At 34.3% G+C, this 21,332-nt stretch overlaps 2 protein-coding genes and 1 pseudogene across 2 annotated transcripts; 1 reads left to right on the forward strand and 2 right to left on the reverse strand.

Annotated features, from left to right (window-relative positions):
* The first annotated feature begins 5,243 nt into the window (after positions 1-5,243).
* LOC132164608 (protein RETICULATA-RELATED 4, chloroplastic) lies at positions 5,244-11,624 on the forward strand. The gene is made up of 8 exons (XM_059575145.2): positions 5,244-5,941; positions 6,725-6,793; positions 8,286-8,417; positions 8,524-8,577; positions 8,695-8,739; positions 10,120-10,265; positions 11,112-11,237; positions 11,332-11,624. Exons 1-8 carry the CDS (start codon positions 5,381-5,383, stop codon positions 11,366-11,368), a joined length of 1,170 nt encoding a protein of 389 aa, XP_059431128.2. The 5' UTR covers positions 5,244-5,380; the 3' UTR covers positions 11,369-11,624.
* A 2,847-nt stretch (positions 11,625-14,471) lies between these two features.
* On the reverse strand, positions 14,472-16,114 carry LOC132163841 (uncharacterized; annotated as a pseudogene).
* A 775-nt stretch (positions 16,115-16,889) lies between these two features.
* On the reverse strand, positions 16,890-19,830 carry LOC132164703 (uncharacterized). The gene is made up of 3 exons (XM_059575254.2): positions 18,934-19,830; positions 17,576-18,118; positions 16,890-17,134 (listed from the first exon to the last, which is right to left on the reverse strand). The coding sequence occupies exons 1-3, from the start codon at positions 19,753-19,755 to the stop codon at positions 17,033-17,035; spliced, it is 1,467 nt and encodes a 488-aa protein (XP_059431237.2). The 5' UTR covers positions 19,756-19,830; the 3' UTR covers positions 16,890-17,032.
* Between the last annotated feature and the right edge of the window lie 1,502 nt (positions 19,831-21,332).

Here is a 21,332-nt window from a genome sequence, read left to right on the forward strand (position 1 = left end):
ACATCATCAATTTAAGAAAAATGCAAAAAATAAAAGTGAGAACAACCCCTCCAAATCAAAGAAAAAAAAACCTATAGCCAGCAAAACCAAGGCCAGACTCACGGCGTGGGTCCGGTGAGAGCCATGTCGGGTCTGGCCGGCGGTGAACGCCTCAAACCCCACCAGTCGTGACCCGCCTCAAAACCCGCTTCTAATGCTTTAAAACCAGTTTCTAATATCTAAAACCCGTTTCTAATGCCTCAAAATCGGTTTTTAAGGTGAAAGGTTAACCCTTTAGAAATTTTATCACCCTAAAATCTAGTGTATTTTGGTCCAACTTATTTTTATACACTTTTTATGTTTTTGCTTATATATCGGTTATTGATTGGAGGCTGTAAAAAGGGTGTTATTAGGATGGTCCTGATAAAAGGTTTTCTCTTTGTATATAAACAAGATCTTTTGTTTACAAGAGATTGCAAAACTAATTACAAGAAAACTAATTAATACAAAATTCAAACCTAGCTAGCTATTCCAAATATATCTCAAAATTCATAGTATCATGACTTTCTAACTTTATCACAAATTCAAACCTAGCTAGCTATTCCAAATATATCTCAAAATTCATAGTATCATGACTTTCTAACTTTATCACAAATTCCTTGTTTGGCTCGAGTGATTGGTTGATTTTGAATTAATTATTTTTAATCTTGATCACAATTTCCTTGTTTGGCTTGAGAGACAAGTTGAATTGAGCTGGATTTTTTATGTTCTTTGAAAAGGTTTTTCACGTTTCTTGATCGATTATATATAAGGGATAGTAATAAAAGTTGTATTATATACTCTTAAGCATTTTCCAAATACAACCATATATGAAAAGTATACATAAATGAAAATATTGAAAACAAAAAATTGGCATTAAATATGGTTAGGGAGAAAAATGTGTAGGGTTTGGGTTTGGAAGACAGGCTACGATATCTTGTTTAATGGTAAAGTTGATTTGAGCCGACAGATTATATGTGGGTTGCCCCATATAACTTTTACCCTTTCTCAAACCTTTTTGATAATGTGAACCAACTACCAAGTGGATCTTACATTAATCCTAGTGATTTATAAGTCCCATCATATATTATTTCCTTTCTCTCATGATCTAGAAATTAAAGAAAGAAATAAATAAAAATATAAAAAATTAATAATTTTTTTTTTATACAAATAATTAAAACTTACCCTTTTTTTTCTTCTTTCTGACCAAAAACAATGCTAATTAACTTCGAACCATTTAGATGGAAGTAATCTTTAATTAGAATTTTTGAGAATCCTAAAAGATTATTGTGTTGTGTTTGGTTGCATTTTGTTAAGAATCTGGATTTCCTCCTAATTGTCTTTTATCGAGAATGTAGGTGTAAATCCAAATTCTTTTAGACTTAAAAATAGTTTTTTTTTTTTTTTGTTAATCTTAAAAATAAAAAGTACGGAAATTTTCTCCAAAGAAATATCGTCCAACTCATTTAAAATAGTGCTAAGTGTCTATAAACATTTAAAATGTACATCAAATTCAGTCTAAGTTAATAAACTGCTATTAATGATGTTAATAATTTAATTTGCCTTTTAAATATTTATAAATACTTGACACGATTTTAAATCGGTTGAAGGATGTTTCTTTCAAACTTTTTTTTGAAATTTTTTTTTTGAAAATTTTTTTTTCAAATAGAAATATATTGTAACACATATAATAAAATAAAATAAAATATTGTTATGGGAGGAGGATCCATGATTCTATGAAACTATGAAAGCATCGAGCCTGTAGTCCCCCTCGGCGGCATCTGGCTCGGTCGGTTGGGTCCAAATCCGAAACTTTCAAAGTTTGAAAGGGAAAAGGAAAAGGGCGAGTGGGTTTGACGGTGGACTTCCCAAGTGTTGGGAAATGGCATTAAATGCATGAATCTAAATACCCACCAGATTCTTGGTTTCCAGCTCATCCAACCATTCAATTCTGCAGTTTGAGGCATCACTATTTTCGCAATTTATCATTCATACCACATCCTTTTCCTTTTTAACCTTTTTGTATTTAGTTTGAGGTTCACAAATAGTTTTTTCTAGCTTTGAAAATAAATTAATTAGTCATTATTTATGGTAAGCAAAAAAAAAAAGAGAAGAAGTTAATTAGTTCCTATAGTTAAAAAAGTTAGCAAAATCTGTTACTATATAACATTATCACTAATAGTACTGTTTATAATAAAAAAATTTATTAATATATATATAAACAAAAACAAGAGAAAAAAATTAAAAATTAAAGAGGTTGTTGGGCCACCCTATTTGACAACCCTTAAGGCAATGGGATGGCCATTAGAGATGATTTGGTCACCCCTCAAATTATTATTATTATTATTCTTTTTGGCCATTTAAGGGTTGGTCCAACCCCTAAGGCCTAAAAGTGTAACCCAACCACCCCTAGCATGTTCTTTAAATTTAGCTTTTTTTTTTTTTTTTTTTTTGATAAATGACATGCGCCACATTATAATTGGTGCTCGTGTAACAAGTTAACAGATTAATTCTATCAACTTTTATAATTGTATATCAATTTTTTTTAAGGGTAACTTCACTAAAAGCTCATAAATTACCACGCGATTTGACAAACCCCTACTAAGCTTCAAAACATCTCAATTTGAATCTCTGAACTTTTAATTACAATCAATTTGAACCCATCCGTTAGATTGTAAACGTTAAAAATGAGACAATGATGTTTATAGCCCTAAATTTTTTATAAAATTCCAAATTTTTCCTTAATTCCAAATTTTTTTTTAAAAAAAAAAGAAAAAAAGAAAAAAAGAGAAGAGGGTTTTCTTTGGCCTTGTGACCTGTGGGTTAGGCTAGACCCATGTGGGTTTGGTTGTGACTTATGCTGGGTCTTGGCCAAAGACCCACCGCTGCCATCAGATATTGGGGATCGCCAACTTGACGGCCAAGGCAGTGGCCACATCCGAGTGCACTAGATTCTACGCTTCATCTTCTTCTTCGACAACATCGACCACGTCAGCAGTGGCACTTGAAATGATGACGCCGGAAGGAGGCGGAGAGGGGGTTGACGACGAGGTTGAAGAAAATAAGCGGTACAATATCCACATTGGGGGTTGAAAAAAATCAGGGTTGACGATGAGATCTACTAACCCACTGCTTGGTCCCCGCCAGACCCAACCGTTGGTCTGTTGACTCACGGGGGGTCTTTTGGCCAAGACCTAGCATGGGTCATGGCCAAACCCGCTTGGGTTTGGCTTGACCCACGTGTCTTTTTTTTTTTACCTTCTTCTTCTTCTTCTTTCTTTTTTGATATATTTTTTTTTTTAAAAAAAAAAAACAAAAATTAGGGATATTTTGGTCTTTTTAGGTATTGCCGTTTGAAGTTGGAGGGAATTATCAAATTACGTGATAATTGAAGGGTATTCAGTAAAATTACCTTTTTTTTTACTTACCCTTGGGACTCGGGAGTGATTAATAACTTTTTAAAATCTAGAGAGTTGTTTCTCATAACTCAAACCACATAAATTAAAAATGTATTTTTTATTTTGAAAGGTTCGTAATTTTGTTTTCTAAAACTAGAAACTAAATAATCGATGATTATCTCATTTTTTTTTTTTCATTTTTTTTATATGACATTTAGGTCAATGATTTAAAGAATTATAGAAATAGAAGACAGAGTTTTCCGAAAACTTCAAAAAGCCATATTCCCGTAGCTTTCATTTAGATTTTGCCTTATTTGTCTACATTGCCTTAACTCGAAGTTAAATAATATATCATTTTGTCTCGTGGTGGTGTTTCATTATCATCTTTAGGATACAATTTTCTTTTAAATTGGGTGAGAGAAAAATTTTAAATTTAATCTATTAAATTGATATTTATCTTTAAAATATTTGATTTTATTAATAGAATTAAAAAAAAAATTGATTTACACACATATTTTTTTTTAAAAAAATACATATGAAAATTACTCATTATTCTAGAAATATATGTCAGTTGTATATTCTAAATCGTGTCCCTGTTTTTATATTAATTGAATTTTGAATCGAGTAGAGGGGCCTATGTGAAGATGTTTTAGAATTAGAGTGTGTAAAACAAAATTTACAGAACATAAGGTGGTGCAGAAAAGGAGTTTAAGGATTCTGGTCGCCGAAAATGACAACAAAACCTGATCGGAGCCCACGGGCTCGCTGGCATATAGAAGAGACAAGCTACTCCCACCAACCCACAACCACGATCCCAAGTATTTCTCACGCGTACTTCCAGACGTGCGTAATACGCGCCAACAGACAACTTTACCATTCTCCCGGGGATTCATTGTTTGAATCAATAACTTTATTATAAAAAGGGCCTTTTTATATATATTTTATTTGTTTTGAAGATTCCTTCAATAATTCATATCCAATGATTAAATAATTAAAATAAGGTTAAAAATCACATTTTTATTTTAATGTTAATAAGTTTTATTTATTTTTTAATAAAGACGGGTTCAATGATTAATTAACATTGCCATCTTAAATAATTCTTTCAAAATAACATATGAAAGGTTAATTAAATGTTTTTAAAGATATTGAATTGAATAAAAGAAAATCTAATGCTCAAATAAGGCTTAAAAGAGCTTCTAAGCTAATAAATTTCCAATTTTGTTTATCTTTTTTTATAAATCAATATCACAATAGGTATCTGGTTAGTAGTGATCTCTTAATCTTCATATATATTAAAATAGAGTGATGATATACATCACTCTAGACGTGCATGACTGTTCATGCACGCCCGTGTGATGTTTATCATCACTCATATATATATATATATATATATATATATATAAAGTATTAAATTTATGAACTTATGTGGAAAATGGGAAGATAACTTCGAATTAGTGACATCCGTATCATAAAACGTAATTTTCAACTAATTAAGCTACCCATTATATGCTCATTGGAAAAACCTTAATATATATATATATATATATATATATATGTATGTGTGTGTGTGTTCCTCATATTTTTAATGGTCTCCAAGTGTCAAGCATCTTTGTAGCTTTGGAGTTGTCACCAAATGATATTCCCACTTAAAAAAAAGAGAAGATATTATTTTAGACAAAATTAAAGTAAGGTGGAATGAAGAGAGTGATTGGGTATTTTTATTTTATTTTATATTTATTTATATATAAATATTGGGGGCACATTTGGAGCGTGCGGTAAAGGCGCTGGACAAAAGAGGTGGGGGATAGCAATCGAACGCAAAAACCCTTCGAAATTTCGAACAGGTATAACAATTAAACAAACCCACGAGGCCTCTTTTTCCTAAGAAGAACAGCCCACACGGCCCCTCGAAGAGGCAGCCAGAGAGAGAGAGAGAGAGAGAGAGAGACCCAAGATCAACAACAATGGCGATCGCCTTCTGCTTCAACCCCTCTCTCTCTGCTTTTTCCAATCCAAACCATCCGTATTCCTCCTCCTCATCGTCATCGTCATCGTCATCACCACTCCTGCACCTCCGCATCGCCGTATCACCCCCAACTCCCATCCTCCGCCACCACCACCCGACGCTCCCGGTCCTCCACGCAGTGTCTGCCCCGAGCGATGCAGTGCTCGCCGGCGGCGGCGGAGACGACCACGGCAACAGCAGCAACAACAACAACAACGGCGGGAACAACGGCGGGGACGGATGGGGGGAAGCGGAGAATGCTGGGGACAAGAACAGGGAGGAGGCGCTGATGGTGCTTGCGGGGGCTGGGAGGGTGCTCGAGAGTCTGCCGAAGGACTTGAAATCCGCGATCGAGGCCGGGCGGTTGCCGGGGGCGGTGGTGGAGAAGTTCCTCGAGCTCGAGAAGTTCGGGGTTCTCCGTTGGCTCATGCAGTTCGGGGGGTTCAAGGAGCGCCTCTTGGCCGACGACCTCTTCCTCGCCAAAGTTTTTATGGAGTGCGGCGTCGGGATCTTCACCAAGGTTGACTGTGATGACAGTGAAGTTTTGCTTTTTGTCTGTTTGTTTGTTTATTTGCTTGTTTGCTTGTTTGTGTTGGGCCTGAGCCCCAAACTCGGCCCATACAGTAGAGTCAGAGTTAGAATAATGGTTAAAGTGATTAAATTTAGGGCATAGGTTCTGGGACAAGTGGAAATGATGAATTTGGAGATGGGGTGTTTTTTGTTTCGGAATTTGTATGTGTAATGTGGGTGGTTTTTTGTGTTTAATTTTGCTAATTGGGGGATTGAATGGGGATTTTGTTTGAAAAGCTGTGCTGGGTTTCATGCAATGGGATGAGAACATCGGAATTTGAGTGGAGAATGATGGAAAAAGATATACCGATGAAAATGGGGTTTTAGGGAATTGATTTGATCTATTGGGGGTGATATATGTGCAAGCTGGGTTTTTTTTTTTCTTTTTTCAAATGGAAATGGGGAAGGATTTAGTATTTATTTATGCTTTTTCTAACACTCAAAGAATATGCGATAGGGTCTGTGGACATAGAATGTAATTTCTTGAGATTATAGATAGACGACATTGAAAAAAGTATGTGATGGGCTGTTATCATCTTGTTATCATTGTAAACCAGAAACATGTTTTTTTGATGGATGCCTACTCATGATATGCTGTAGGAACACATTTTTATATTAAGTTTGAACTGCTCTTTCCTTCTTTCTCCTTCCCTTGGTTTGCGTTTAATGTGTTTAACCCTTAATTTGTTTTATTACCATGGTTAATCCCTTTTTCATTTGGTTTATTTTCTAGACTGCTGCAGAGTATGAACGCAGGAGAGAGAAATTTTTTGATGAGCTGGAAATTGTTTTTGCAGATGTGGTATGGATACTTTTATCAAATATATATCTCTTCAATTTCCATATTGTACTTTTCATTTTCCCCCCTTATTAACTGCTGTAATTCCCTTACATGTGCTGTCAAAGTTGTTGTCTCATGGTTGTTCTTGTAATTTAATATGACAGTAGGCTTGGCCTTGCATCATTATTTGCTTTTGGGCATGATCGGGAAGAGGTTCCCTGGTGTATTTTATTTGTAGACAATGATGTATTACTTGACAAATCTCATTAGAGTAGAGGTTAATATTAAGAAAGAATGTGATGGTGTTAGATCACCAAGACTAAGAAAATTTGAAATGTAAGGTCAGTCGTTTTAGTTTAGGAACGAGTATGAAGTGAAATTGATGGCCGAGAGATGCCTGCAAGTGGTCTTTCTTTTTTCTGTTTTCAAAATCTTTGATCAATACCTTGCAGAGATGGGGAAACTCAATTTGACATGTGTTCATGATATCAAGTGTAGTGAATCATTAATTTAATATAAATTTTTTACTTCTATAGTGCTTGCCCATGTAATGTGGATTTGTGCGTGGGTGAGTCCAGGTGTTAGATTTGGGTGTTTTTTGAAGATTTTCCATTTTGTTGAGGTCTCCAGCGGGCACTTTGACATCCATGCTTGTTTTGTCAACATGGGTACTCTATTGAGAGGCAAAGAGCCCAAATGACACAGGTGCCCTCCAGTTATTTGGTCCTAAGCATATGACTCTACAATGCAGCATTTAAATAGTTTAAGTGATCCACTTTCTTTGAAGTGCCTATCAGTCGTATGAATTATTGGGCAACATTATTTCTAACAAAGCGAATGTTTTTTTTACAAGTAATCGAGATATCATTAAAAGGGTACGTTAAACGGGATAATAGATGATGGGCACTCACCTAACAAGATTTGATGGGTTCCCATCACTTTTTGTTTGAATGATGGATTCTTGTAAGAATTAAGACCTTTCAATATTTTAAGAACATTCTTATATAGTAATATAACAGAGAAAAATATTTAATTGAATCACCCAAAAAAAAGTCCACTCATAGAGTTGGAATGATATTATCTTCATCTGTCATGCTCATTGGTGATCTTGTATATTATATGAGAAATGTGCTTAGATCCATTTGAAAGGTTGAGTTCATTATCTAGTCGCACCGGTTGGTTTATAACAGATGGAGCCCTAATGAGGTTCCTCCTCTTCTCAGATTGTCTTATGTAAGTCATCAATTTCTTTAGGGGTTTCATTCTCTTATGGATTGTTTCCTATTCAAGAACCAAGCACTCTCAAAAAGTGAATTGAAATGTTATTTAGAGGAAATTGTTAAAATTATTGATGCCCTTGATTTGCCAAGGGAGTTGGGTGATCTTTTGGTCAATCCCCCCTCCCTTGTGCCCTGCTGTATAACTATTAAGAGACGTATTGCATGTAATATCTTTTACAGTAATCCTCTCTATTTATTTTGAATATGTGTACTTCTGTCATTACCTTTCTTAGGTAATGGCCATAATTGCAGATTTTATGCTTGTTTATCTTCCTGCCCCTACTGTTGCTCTCCGACCACCACTTGGAACCAGCGCAGGAGCAATTGCCAAGTTCTTCCATAATTGCCCAGATAATGCATTCCAGGTTAGAGTTTTTTCCCTATAGAAAAATGCAATTAGTTGAACAGTTTGCCAAGATTGTGTGATTTAAAGGTTACACTTGATTACTTATATTTGGTCCTTAAATTCAGGTTGCCCTTGCTGGAACATCATATTCATTTTTACAGAGATTTGGTGCAATAGTGGTAAGCAAATTTTTAGTAACTTGAATATGCTGCTTAAAATGATACCCCACATTTTTTAGTTTCATGTTAACAACAACGAAATTGCATGTTTTATATTTTCTTGTTTGGTTTGTGTAGGGGAATGGGACAAAGCTTTTTGCAGTTGGCACTGCTTCATCACTGGTTAGTTGTCATATTTCTCTTGGGATGTTCTTCAATTTAGATAGCTTTGTGCACTTAGTCATGATTTTTTTTTTGCTTTTCTCCATATTCTTAAAGTGTTGCTTTCTATTGTTTCAATTGATCAAGAAAGGTGCTCCATTTCTTTACTAGTTACAACATCCATATGCTTTTATTCTATTCTCTTGCAATTTTTTATCTTCTGTCAGCTTGAGAGGCGCTCTGCGAAGTGCTGCATCAATAGATTTTATTTTATTTATTATTATTATTTTTTAAGAAATGGTTAAATGAAGCTTTTTATAGAAGTTGATTGTGCTGCTTACTCGTGCACTTCCCACAAGAGGAACTTAAAGAGATAAATTTAGGTTATTTTCCTCTCTTTGGTTATTTAGATCAAATGTAGGGACCATAAAAATAAGAAACAAAAATTGGTTAAGCAAAAAAAGAAAAAAGGAAGCAAGTTTTGGTCCGTTTGATCCTGGAGAGAATCCTGGTCAATTGAAGTGGGGATTCGAAGATATTCTCTTATTCATTCCTTTCTGTTCTCACACGTTGAGCCTCCATCTATACCTGTAAAAAAACGATGAAAAGTACCAAGTATAAAAATGGATAATGAAGGACTCATTTTTAAAGCAATTTGATAATTTCGATTTTTTCTCAACAGTGAATGAAACATATGGTTACTAGTTTATATGTTAATGAAATAGGTTTTTGTAGAACTTTTTTGCATCTGGCATTCAGTTGACAAGTTTAGACATTATACTATTTTTTGTATTTACAATGTTTTTGTTGTGCGAAAATTCCAAATGTATGTCATTTGTGCAACCTATACTGCATAAGACTATGAAAACTTGTTGACAAGTTTAGACACATTATATGATATGCTCAATTTATGTGTATATATATCCATTAATAAAAGGAGAAAAGCTTACGTACGCCGTGGGTGTGTAAGAGCTGTTGCAATCAATATACTTCTTTTTATATCTTGTTCTGCTCTGGGGATCAATAATTTGGGGAGATTGCAGTTAGCAGCATATAGAGTTAAAGCTTTGAATTTTGACAAGTCAGGTTGGGTTAAGGCGCACCCAATGTCCAAATATGAGGACTAAATTGTTACCGGTAAAAGACATGGCATAGCCCCTCCTATCTTGATTTCAATATATTCAACCCAACCTCAGGTTAAGGCGATTTAATTAATTTGTTAAGGCATAAGTGGACTAGTTATCTTCCTACTTTACTTTGTGTACGTAGTCATGTTTCTGTAGTTTTGTTGTTTATGTTGTCAATGGATGTTTGAATGAATTGGTTGCCCATAGAGATATTATGCAAGTCAGAGCAACATTAATGCAGTTTCTGGAATTTAATGAATTTCATTTAATTCAGGTTGGCACAGCTGTTACAAATGCCTTGATCAATGCAAGAAAGGCTGTTGATAAGGCTGCTGGAGTTGAAGTTGAAAAGCAAACGTTGCCTATACTGTCCACCAGTGCTGCCTATGGTGTCTATATGGCGGTTTCTAGCAATCTCCGGTATGTAGGTTTTAATTAATGCCAGTTTCTTGGCTCTCGGTGATCCAGTACTTTATGTAGCCTCTATTTCTAATTTTATAATCATCTACTGATGCACGTGTTTTAGAATGTTTACAATTCAGTATAATATCTACTGTCTATGTCGATTGTTTTGATAATAATGTGGACTTGGCTTGGTTGCTCAATTATGATATATGGAGTTATGGTTTACAGCCCAGTTAGAACCTCCTAAAAGTATCTTCACTTCTCAAACATATTTTTAAGGAAACTTGTCAAGGCTATCTTGAAAAAAACTATGTCCTACATGATTATAGAGTCCAGAATAAAAAATAAAAAAAAGAATGAATACGAACCTCTCTTTCTCTGCATTCTTGATGTCTGTAAATTTTGATAGTTGACACTTGAATACGGGCGAGCAACTCATTATACCATGAACTCTGTCCAATAGAAAAACATTTTTATGATGTGTGTTGAGGATTATTTTCTCTAGTATGAAAACTTTTATTTTGTGTTGCATAACATTTAATGACCCTAGTCCATCTTTAGAATTATTACAAAGACAAAGGTGAAGGCATGATTAAGATATGATTCAAGAATTCTACCTTATACTAGAGTGGTACTATTTTCTTTTTGTAATAAACTTTGGATTATATGGGAAAGGAAATTATATTTCAGAATTGTAAAGTTGTCATAAGGGATAAAATGGAATTACTGATTTTGGTAAATGGTTCCTTAATATGGATGTAATCTATCAATATTCTAGCCTGTTACTGTGGAAATAGATTGAAGGAGTATATGGATTGTCAGACCTAAAATATTGATCAAGAATGTATTTCTGTTTTACAGATACCAAGTTCTAGCTGGTGTAATTGAACAGCGGCTTTTGGAACCCTTGCTACACAAGCACAAGCTTATGCTGGGTGCCATTTCCTTTGCTGTCCGTACCGGCAACACATTCTTGGGCTCATTATTGTGAGAATTTATTACTCTTATCTGACATAACCCCTTCGCCAAGAATTGTTCCTCCTCCCTCAATGACTCATCCTTTTCAACTTTGCCATGGCAGGTGGGTGGATTATGCTCGATGGCTCGGACTACAATAATGCTCGGGAGCAAAAGAGCGGCCGCAATTCCTTATTTCATTGTGAAATTTGGATTGGTTTTGGTCCATCATAAGGCCATTCATAAATTGGGTAAATTGGCACCAATTCAGTTCACCAAAAATTTGGTTCCCACTATGCTTAGGTCTTTTTGGATATTTATACACACATCGCAAAACTGTTCAAGCTGAGCTGACAGTTTGTATTTTATACTCTTTTTCCCCTTATATTCCAACTTTTTTTTCTTTAATTTTTCTCATTTCCTTCGCATACCATTGTAAGGATTCTAATTGAACTGTAAGTTCATGGAGAATTAAAATAAAGGTTTTTAATCAATATTCCAAAGAATGAAGTGGCTTTTGGAAGTAATGAGGGGTTAGTAATTTGCTCAAATGAAGTGGCTTTTGGAACTTAGGAGGAGACAGTCTAGTGATTTTGGCTGCATGGAGGGATTCCTATTAGTGACGTTGAAGGGGAAATATTTAATCTAATTCATTGACAATAAATTATTATTGCAATATCTAGAAGTGTAAAAATTTCTATGCTTAAAATATGAGAGTGGAAGAAAACGATAAATTGTTTCTGTGTTTTACATTAAGTTTCTTCTAAATTCTTTCACTCCATTTTTTATAATATTTATTTTAATATTAATTATATTTTTTTATTTAAAAATCATTTTTCTCGCTTTTTTGGGATGAAAAAAAAAAAAAATATCAAGATGCATATTTTCTAGTAGACATATTTTATTAAAAATATTTACAAATTAAACAAACATGATTTATTAAAAAAAATATTATATTCTGACTAGAATAAAATAAATTATAAAAAAAAAAAAAAAAAATCTAAAAACCTGCACAAAGAAAGGCAAATTAGTTATAACTTTGTTGTTCTTAATTGTAAAAATATTTTGAAAAATCAAATAAAAAGTAATATAATAATGAAAGTGATTGATTGAGTTTTTGATTACTAACCCTTTTTTTTTTTTTTTTGTTTATTGCTGATCAACTATGGAAGGATTTTAATAACTTTAAGACTAAGTTGCTGGCAAATAAGGAAATTATATGTGGAGAAGGGAAGAATTCAAATCTGAATAAGGCTTGAATAGGAGGGATATAGAGAGGAAAATTGAAATTTATAAAGAGAAGAGTTTATAATTGAATAAAATATCTTAGAAACTTTCATCTTTTAGCATTTATTTATTTATTTTTTCCATTTGATTTTAAACGTTGAACACAATCTTTGAAATTAACTAGATCCTCTTCAGTTAATTATATTAATTTGAGGGGTATGTTTGTTATTTCCAAAGCCAGAAAAATAATATTTACCCACGACCTTGAAGAATGGAACCTTTAAGATCGGATTTTATTTAAGAATATCTTTATTATTATTTGATTCCCTTATTTATTAATATCAATTTTTTAAGCCTTATTTATTTCAGAATGTTGGAGAATCAAATTATATTAATGCATTTTTGAAATTAATTAAGTAGGGGGCTTAATTTAAGAATATATATATTGACAGCAATTAGGTCTTTAAATTTTTTTATTTATTTTTTTATTTTTATGGAAATTATTTTATTAGAATTCATTAATTGAGGGCCTTATTAAATTACTTATTTACCATGATTAGGGGCCTTAATTAAGGAATATTGAGGGTAATAAGGACTTTAACTGTTGTTTATGGAAATTTTTTTATCAATATTTATTAATTAGAGGCCGCCCGCCCCTAGGTTACTGCCTAATTTGCCTAGTGATTGAGGCAGCTCAAAATACCAACAAACATATTAAAGAGTTTTTGGCTAAAAAGAATTATAGAATAATTGAAGATTAAGGCCCCGTTTGGTTCGCGGATTAGACCCTTGGATTGGACTAGCTAACACTAGGTATAGCTAGTCCTTTGTTTGGTAACACTCTATTCCTGGGAATAGCTATTCCCATGGGATTACTAATCCTATATACACGGGGTTAGCTAAGCCACTAAAAAACGAGTGGCTTAGCTAATCATTTCCTGTGAGATTAAAATTATCGCGTAAATTGCCCACAAAAACCCCACCCTTCTAGCACCCACATCTCTCAAGGAGACTCTGCAAAACGATCTCCATCTCTCAAAAAGCAATGATCTCTCTTCTCTGCGCAAGCGATCTCTCTCCCCTTCTCTTCTCTTCGATTTCTCTTCTTTGTTTCTTGGTTATTTCATTCTCTCTCTATTTCTTGGATTTTTTTTTTTTTTTTTTTTTTTTTTTTTTTTTTGTATCGTTTCTCTTTGATTCTGTTTAGGCTTTTTTTTTTTTTTTTTTTTTTTTTTAAAAAAAATAATTTTTTTTTTTATTCTGTTTCTCCATCTCTCTTTCTCTATATTTTCTCAGTTTGATTTTTAATTCAATTATATATATATAGATATAACCTATGTTCAAGCGTACAACCTGTGTTCAAGCGTATATATATATACACACACACGCTTGAACACAGGTTATTCATACCTGTTCAAGCGTGTGTGTGTATATATATGTACCCAAAACGTTTTTGAGTTTTTTTTATTTTTCTTCTGTTTTTTTATTTTTTTTGATTCTCTGTATCGTTTCTCTTTGATTCTGTTTAGGGTTTATTTTTATTTTTTATTCTGTTTCTCCATCTCTCTTTCTCTATACTTTCTCAGTGTGATTTTTAATTTAGTTATATATATATATATATATATATAATTGAATTAAAAATCACACTGATATATACACACACTTGAACACAGGTTATTCATACTTGTTCAAGCGTGTATATATATATAAAATTATATATACATGACATAACTAAAAAAAAAAAAAATTATAGTAAAATTGTTTATGTTTAAAAAAAAAAAAAAAAGAGAATGAAAGTCCTTAATAATATAAATTGTATTTATATTATAAGGGTATTTTAGGAAATAAGATCACAATACAATTCCATTCACCAACATATTGCACTGTACCAAACGAAGGAATAGGATTAGGTAGTCTATTCCAGTGTTACAACCAAACAAAAGAATATGATTAGCTAATCTATTTCCAGTGGTAGCTAATCCCAGTGGTAGCTAATCCTTTTCCAATGGACTAGACAATCCGCGAACCAAACGAGGCCTAATTGTAATGTATACAAGAAGCCATTTGACGTAACGTTAAGAGTTGGGCAATTACTTCATCCTTCATGCAACCCCTATATTTCACTTCCGTAATATTCCTTCTACCCATATTTACAATGTCACAGCAGTCTCTTCCTCCTGCTTGCACACACCAAAAAAATAAATGTGAGTAAAATGGTAGTCGTCTTAACATTTTTCCTAATAATAATGAAGAATTAATAGAAAATAAATTAATGTAGCTAGTGATCACCTCCATGCGTGTTGTTGCTGGTGAAAACACCTGAATTTTGGTGATGGGATTGGCAGAATGATTACCAGTGAAGGAACAAGGTGGAAGACCACGAGCTGATTTTCTGATATATGTGGTTACAATTTGGTCATCACTATGCCCAACGGAATCAAGGAAAAACACATGAGGAGCTTCACAGGGATTGTTGGAGAGTCTACGGGTGTTGAACATGTAGAGCGGTGATGTTACATTTCTCGTCCATTGCGTAAATGTCTCAAGGGATGTCCTTAAAATGCTCTGAGGGATTATGTTTTCGTAGATATAAGCAGAGTAGCCCCATGAGATAGAGAAAGACCAGTTGGTTAGCCTGTGGTAGCATATGGTTTGTTGAAGAAGACAGAATTGGTCCGCTTTCGCCGCCTTCATCAGGTGGTTTATGTCTTCCAAGCGGTTCATGGAGGGGAAGATTGGGTCAATGGCATCAATGTGGTGGAGGGAGAGGAAAGGAGTACTCCTTTGAGCTGATAGATAACCTGATAAGTCATTGCGTAGATCAATCTGCATACAACATAGTAAAGCATGTCAACATACTAAAGCATATAAGAGAGAAGAGATCAAATTAAGGTGCCCACGTCCACACATTAAATTCTTTTCATAACTACATTAATTAGAGCAAATTAATTACCTGGTGAAACCCTTTCTCGAGAGTCAAAGGAACTCCAAAATCAGATAAACATAAGTGCAGTATATAATCACTGGCATACGAGATCGGATATCTCAAAATACAAGCGTCTAACTTGGCTGCCAATGCCTCCACCAAAAGCCATATCAAACGAGAAAAATGAGTTGGCCTTGACAAACTCAGAAATCAACCCAATATAGTAGTACTTTGAATGGTTGTATTTTGCAAGAACCCCAATTGAATTATCAACAAAAAATATTGTATCTTCATCTCCCATCACATACCACCTCACGTTTTTATCTCCCTCCTTAAATGCTTCAATTATTGTTCGCACAATTCGAGCCGGAATCGGCCTCACTGTTTTCGGGAATGTTGTGATCTTCTTGACATCCTCACTGACACGAAAAGGAGGAAGATTTGAAGGCCATGGTTGGAACTCCGGTGTCGGAGGTTCATCGAGGAAAAGATATCCCCGGGTTATGTTTGGTCGCCACCATGATTCAACGTATGGTTTTCTGGAGTTCCATGTATTCAAGGCACCGACAATTCCAAAAACAATGTGGCTGATGTTGGTCGGAGAAATAATATTGTTGGTAGTGGGAGAAATATTGGTCGGCCATTTTTGCTTTCTAGTTGATATGAGATCGGACGGCGGGTAATTATTGGGAGGGATGAACAAGGTGTAGAACAGAAACAAGACCAGGCCTAAAATGACTATAGACTTGTTCATAGTACTATATTGTGCTCCTTAACTTGATTGTATATAATACATAAATTTTTATTTATAATTGAATATAAATCCACCTATACAATTAAACCCTAAAGCTACTTATACAAGGAAACAGATAACTCGAATATAAATTGATCAATAATATAAATATTCAAGTTGACTTTTTGGAGATCGACGTAGGATGATTCTAGTTTAATCAAGTTTGCTATTGCATGTGTGATGGTTGCTGTTTTTTAATCCTTGACTAATCATTTTTCTGGACCAAGAGAGAAGATTGCTTACCCTTTGTAATATCAACTTTCCAATATTATCTAGTGTTGCCGTTAAGAGTTTTCCATAGAAAAAAATTGTACCTTTGTATTATAGTTCTCCTAATGTGTTTTTGAGAAGCTCTTTGTGTTTAATTCTAAACCAAATCTCTTATTTTATTTAAGTAGACGTTATAGATTAATCTTGAAAAGTTGCGTGTCAAGGAATTCGATCACATTGAAACAAATAATCTGGAAGGCACGAATCAATTAAGTACAACGCTTTTGCGTGATTGATCTATATATATATATAGCATTAATGTGAAATCTTTTCTTGCTTTAATTTTAATCTCTTATAATATATTTATTTTATTGTTGATTTTCATATTTAATCAAAGATTATATCCATTCTTAGATTACACCGTCTTATCAATCATCATAGTTTTGGAAAAACCACATGTAATTTTTGAAGTAAATTACTAATTAAAAAAAAGAAAAAAAAAAACCATTTATGTTTCACTCGACAACCAAACAGTAGCCTTACGCCACTTATATATATAAATTATTCAGGCTAAGTATCCGTATGCGTACACCAGTAAAATAAACAAAAGTTTTTGGCTCAAAAAGAATTAAAGTATAATTTAAGCCATTAATTTGATGTTAATTAGAGTTAGGCAATTACTTCATCCTTCATGCAAGCCCTATATTTTACTTCCGTAATATTATTGCTTCTACCCATATTTACAATGTCACAGCAGTCTCTTCCTCCTGCCTGTACACACACACAAAAAAAAACAATTATTAATAAATAAATAAAAAGTAATGTTAAATCCTTGAAGAATATTTAACAATCAAAAAAAAAAAAAAATTGTTTGTCAAAATTTAACCTATCTTTCTTCTACTCTAGTTCATGAACTTTTACCTTAAAGTGTGTAAATTAATAGAAGGTAAGAATTCCAAAAATTTTAGAATATTAATTAAAGAGTAATGTTATTTAATAAACTATTATATGACTCTTATACAACTGAGATGACGTAGCTGTGAAAATCAATCTTCGAATCAGTAAGGCTTGTAAAAAATAAAATCAGAAGTACTATGTTCACTGTCATGTCATCCTCGTCGTATGACAATCACATATAGTAAAATGAGAGTGTTTCTAGCAATTTTCATTGATAATAATGAAGGGTACGTAGAAGTGAAAGTAATCACGTACCTCCATGCGTGTTGTTGCAGGTGAAAACACCTGAATTTTGGTGATTGGATCAGCAGAATGATTACCAGTGAAGGAACAGGGTGGAAGACCACGAGCTGATTTTCTAATATATGTGGTTACAATTTGGTCTCCTTCATCACTACGGCCTATAGAATCAAGGAAAAACACATGAGGAGCTTCGCAGCCATTGTTGGAGAGCCAACGGGTGTTGAACATGTAGAGGGGTGGCCTTGCATTTCTTGCCCATGGCCTAAATGTCTCGAGGGGTCTCCACAAAATGCTCCGAGGGATTATGTTTTCGTAGATATAAGCAGAGTAGCCCCATGAGACAGAGAAAGACCAGTTGGTTGGCCTGTGGTAGCATATGGTTTGTTGAAGAAGACGCGACTGGTCGGCTTTCGCCGCCTTCATGAGGTGGTTTATGGCTTCCGAGCGGTTCATGGAGGGGAAGATTGGGTCGACGGTGTCGATGTGGTGGAGGGAAAGGAAAGGAAATTGGGGGTGTGCTGATAGAAGACCTGATATGTCATTGACTAGATCAATCTGCAATATATATTCACAAAATAATTAGGGCTTAATATATGGTGCAATAGTACATAATATTGAAAGCATAGGGAGAAAAGAACTAATGCTACAAAGTACAAAAACTCTCATTTTATTCTTACCCCCTTATTCCCTGATGTAGCAAAAATTTACGTATACACCCCCTTTCCTGGTAGGTATCACTCTCAACCAACACACGAGGGTGGTCGACACCACCTGATTTGGTAGCCACGACTACCTGATTGCACTTCGAGTGTGGTTGTCTCAAGGGCTCCAAAGATGAGGCAACCACTCTAAAGGTTTGGCCGAGGTGATTGTACATTTTTTTTTTTTTAATTAATGTAGCACTGTCAAATCATTAACTTTTTTGGGGGTTGTGGCATGACAAAGAAATGACCTTGTTTGTTAAATAACATGGCAATACCACACTGTTTATTTATTTTTAATTAAAAAAATAATAATAATTAGTATAGAAAAGTGAAAAAGTAGAATTGAAAAGTAAAAAAATTTTGTTTTGTAGTGATTTTTTTTTATTTGAATAATAGTAAAAAGTAAATAATGTAAAATAAAAAGTGAGAATGTTTAGATATTGGTTTTTTTGAAAAAATGAGATAAATAATACTATTTAGTGGAATGGTGGTGTTTAACAAACACCACCAATATCACACTGCCACGTCAGAGAGTAAAGGGGATGGGAAAATCCCTAGCATTTTCATTTTCAAAATTTCTTGCTTTATTCAAAAGAAAAGAAAGTAGTGCTTAAATACTTCACAGAACAAACAGATAGAATCTGCAGAGAAACTGAACGCAATTACCTGGTGAAACCCTTTGTGGTGAGTTAAAGGAACTCCTAAATCAGCCAAACATGAGTGCAACATAAAATCACTGACGTACAAGTATGGATATCTCTCAATACAAGCGTCTAACTTAGCTGCCAATGCTTCCACCAGAGGATAACTCAGAGCATATCCAGCTCCACCAAAAGCCATATCAAACGAGAAATCAAAGTTGGATTTAACACACTCAGAATTCGACCCAATATAGTAGTACTTTGAATGGTTGTATTTTGCCAAAACCCCAACTAAATTATCAACAAATAAGACAGTATCATCATCTGCCATTACATACCACCTCACGTTTTTATCTCCTTGCCTAAACAATTCCATTATAGTTCGCACAATCCGAACCTGCATTGGCCTCACCATTCTGGGAAATGCTCTCAGCTTACTGACATCCTCGTTGACACGAAAAGGAGGGAAATTTGAAGGCCATGGTTGGAACTCCGGCGTCGGAGCTCTGTCGAGGAAAAGATATCCCCGGGTTATGTTTGGCTGCCACCACGCTGCAGAGTATGAGTTTTTGTACTTCCATGTGTTCATGGAGCCGACAATTCCAAAAACAATGTGGTTGATGTTGGTAGTGGGAGGAATAATGTTGTTGGTAGTGGGAGGAATGTTGATTGGCCATTTTTGCTTTATAGTTGATAGGAGATCGGACGGCTGGTAATTATTTGGAGGGTTGAACAAGAAGGTGTAGAACAGAAACAAGACCAGGCCTGAAATAGCTAGAGACTTGCATAGGGTTCCTAGAGATAATAAAGGGCTGAGATTTTGTTGAATGGAAACTGTAGAAGACATGGTGAAGAGGGTGGGTGGGAAGATCGATGTTGAACCAACATATATGCATGGGGGGGTGATTAAAACGAAGAAAGGTTGCTGTATATTCAAGTTAACTTTTTTGAGACTAACGATGATTCTTGTTCAAGTTTCACAATGCATGTGATGGTGCCTGTTTTTTAATCCTTAATTAATCATTTTCTGGGTTGAAGTATTTGAACAGAGCTGATGCATTTCGTGAGAAGTGAGCTATCAAGTGCCTCAAGGCATGCATGAATGTTCAGCTTTTAATGCATGGAATTATGCAGTGCAGGCAGGATCTTAAGGAGAAGTCCTCTCATTTTTCATGCCTTATTTGTTAGGGCAGCGGTTACATTTTTCATGACACACTAAATATTAATGTTCTAGTATATATATATATCTACATGAAAAAAAAAATTACTTGGTGTCTCTTCTATACTCTTGAACATGTTCATTTGACTTTCGTTCTTGAAAATGCTTCCTTAATGAAGAGTAAATGTTATAATCTAATTGTAGGAGGTTGCGCGTCAAGGGATCCGATCGCACTGAGTTAAATACTTTGGGAGGCACAATCATTTTATTGTTAATTTTTGGATTGATATTTTTTTGTATCGACAAGAATTTTTGCATCATGAAAATAATATTCCAACAAGGCAACAAATATATCCAAAACACTGCTCGGAAAACTCTTATGCTCTATAAATCTCACAATCATACATCCATGTTTGTGCCCTAGCTAGCTAGCTAACTGCAGACGATAACCTTGTGGTATATATGCAAACTTGATCAGATCAACCAAATTTCATTTTTCAACAGATCAAATTGTAAATAACTCAGAGCATCTACATCCCACTTTTCCAAAGTAACTTTTTAGCTAATTTGACTAAAAAACGCTCTTTACATTCGGCCCTCCAATTTTGAGAGGCTTTTTGCAAAATGCTTGTCGATCATCCTGTAGCGCTCTCTAATTTTTTTTTTTTACTATTCTAATCAAGTAGAGAAAGCTTTAGAGAATGAGATACGGTGCCGTATTTCGGAAAAGTTGCGTTAAATTAAAAAAATAGAAACTTTTTTAGCTAAATTTTGGAGAGTGGGATGTGAATTATGGTGTGAATGCAGGTTGTATAATTAATATTAGATAAAACCTTTAGACAATTTCGAAGAAACCCAAATGTCATCACATGATTTAGGCTTTTTTTCTTCACACAAAACGCGCAAAAATGTATAGCCAATGGTGGTATAAAATAATTAAGCATGTTGTCATTTTGCGTTGCATGGTATAAAGGAATGCTCTGACCCGTGTGTTGCACGAGACCCCCTCTCTCTCTCTCAATATCAATGCTGACATTACAAATGAAGTTTGACTATATATATATAAAACTCTTCCTAGATTGCGCATCTGATTAAGGTGCTAATTTCTGATTTGAAAATACCCTCTAAACATCAAAATCGGTGCACATGATTATGAGCTAATTAAAGTTTGACTGCATGCAAGAGATGGGGAACTATGAGCAATTGAGCATGATCATTGCAATCTAGAGCATGGACTTTTCCCCTCTCTTTCCCTCAGTACTCCA

The sequence above is a fragment of the Corylus avellana genome, chromosome 8, assembly GCF_965113065.1.
Source record: "Corylus avellana chromosome 8, dhCorAvel1.hap1.2, whole genome shotgun sequence".
Lineage (NCBI taxonomy): Eukaryota > Viridiplantae > Streptophyta > Magnoliopsida > Fagales > Betulaceae > Corylus > Corylus avellana.

What these genes read in the sequence shown, in the direction of transcription:
- LOC132164703 (XM_059575254.2), bottom strand. Translation starts at nt 19,755, where the DNA reads ATGTCTTCTACAGTTTCCATTCAACAAAATCTCAGCCCTTTATTATCT. An exon ending in ACCACAAAGGGTTTCACCAG is followed by an intron (nt 18,119 to 18,933) that starts GTAATTGCGTTC and finishes TATATATTGCAG; the next exon opens with ATTGATCTAGTCAATGACAT. An exon ending in CTGCAACAACACGCATGGAG is followed by an intron (nt 17,135 to 17,575) that starts GTACGTGATTAC and finishes GTGTGTGTACAG; the next exon opens with GCAGGAGGAAGAGACTGCTG.
- LOC132164608 (XM_059575145.2), top strand. Translation starts at nt 5,381, where the DNA reads ATGGCGATCGCCTTCTGCTTCAACCCCTCTCTCTCTGCTTTTTCCAAT. An exon ending in GCGTCGGGATCTTCACCAAG is followed by an intron (nt 5,942 to 6,724) that starts GTTGACTGTGAT and finishes TTTATTTTCTAG; the next exon opens with ACTGCTGCAGAGTATGAACG. An exon ending in AGAGATTTGGTGCAATAGTG is followed by an intron (nt 8,578 to 8,694) that starts GTAAGCAAATTT and finishes TGGTTTGTGTAG; the next exon opens with GGGAATGGGACAAAGCTTTT.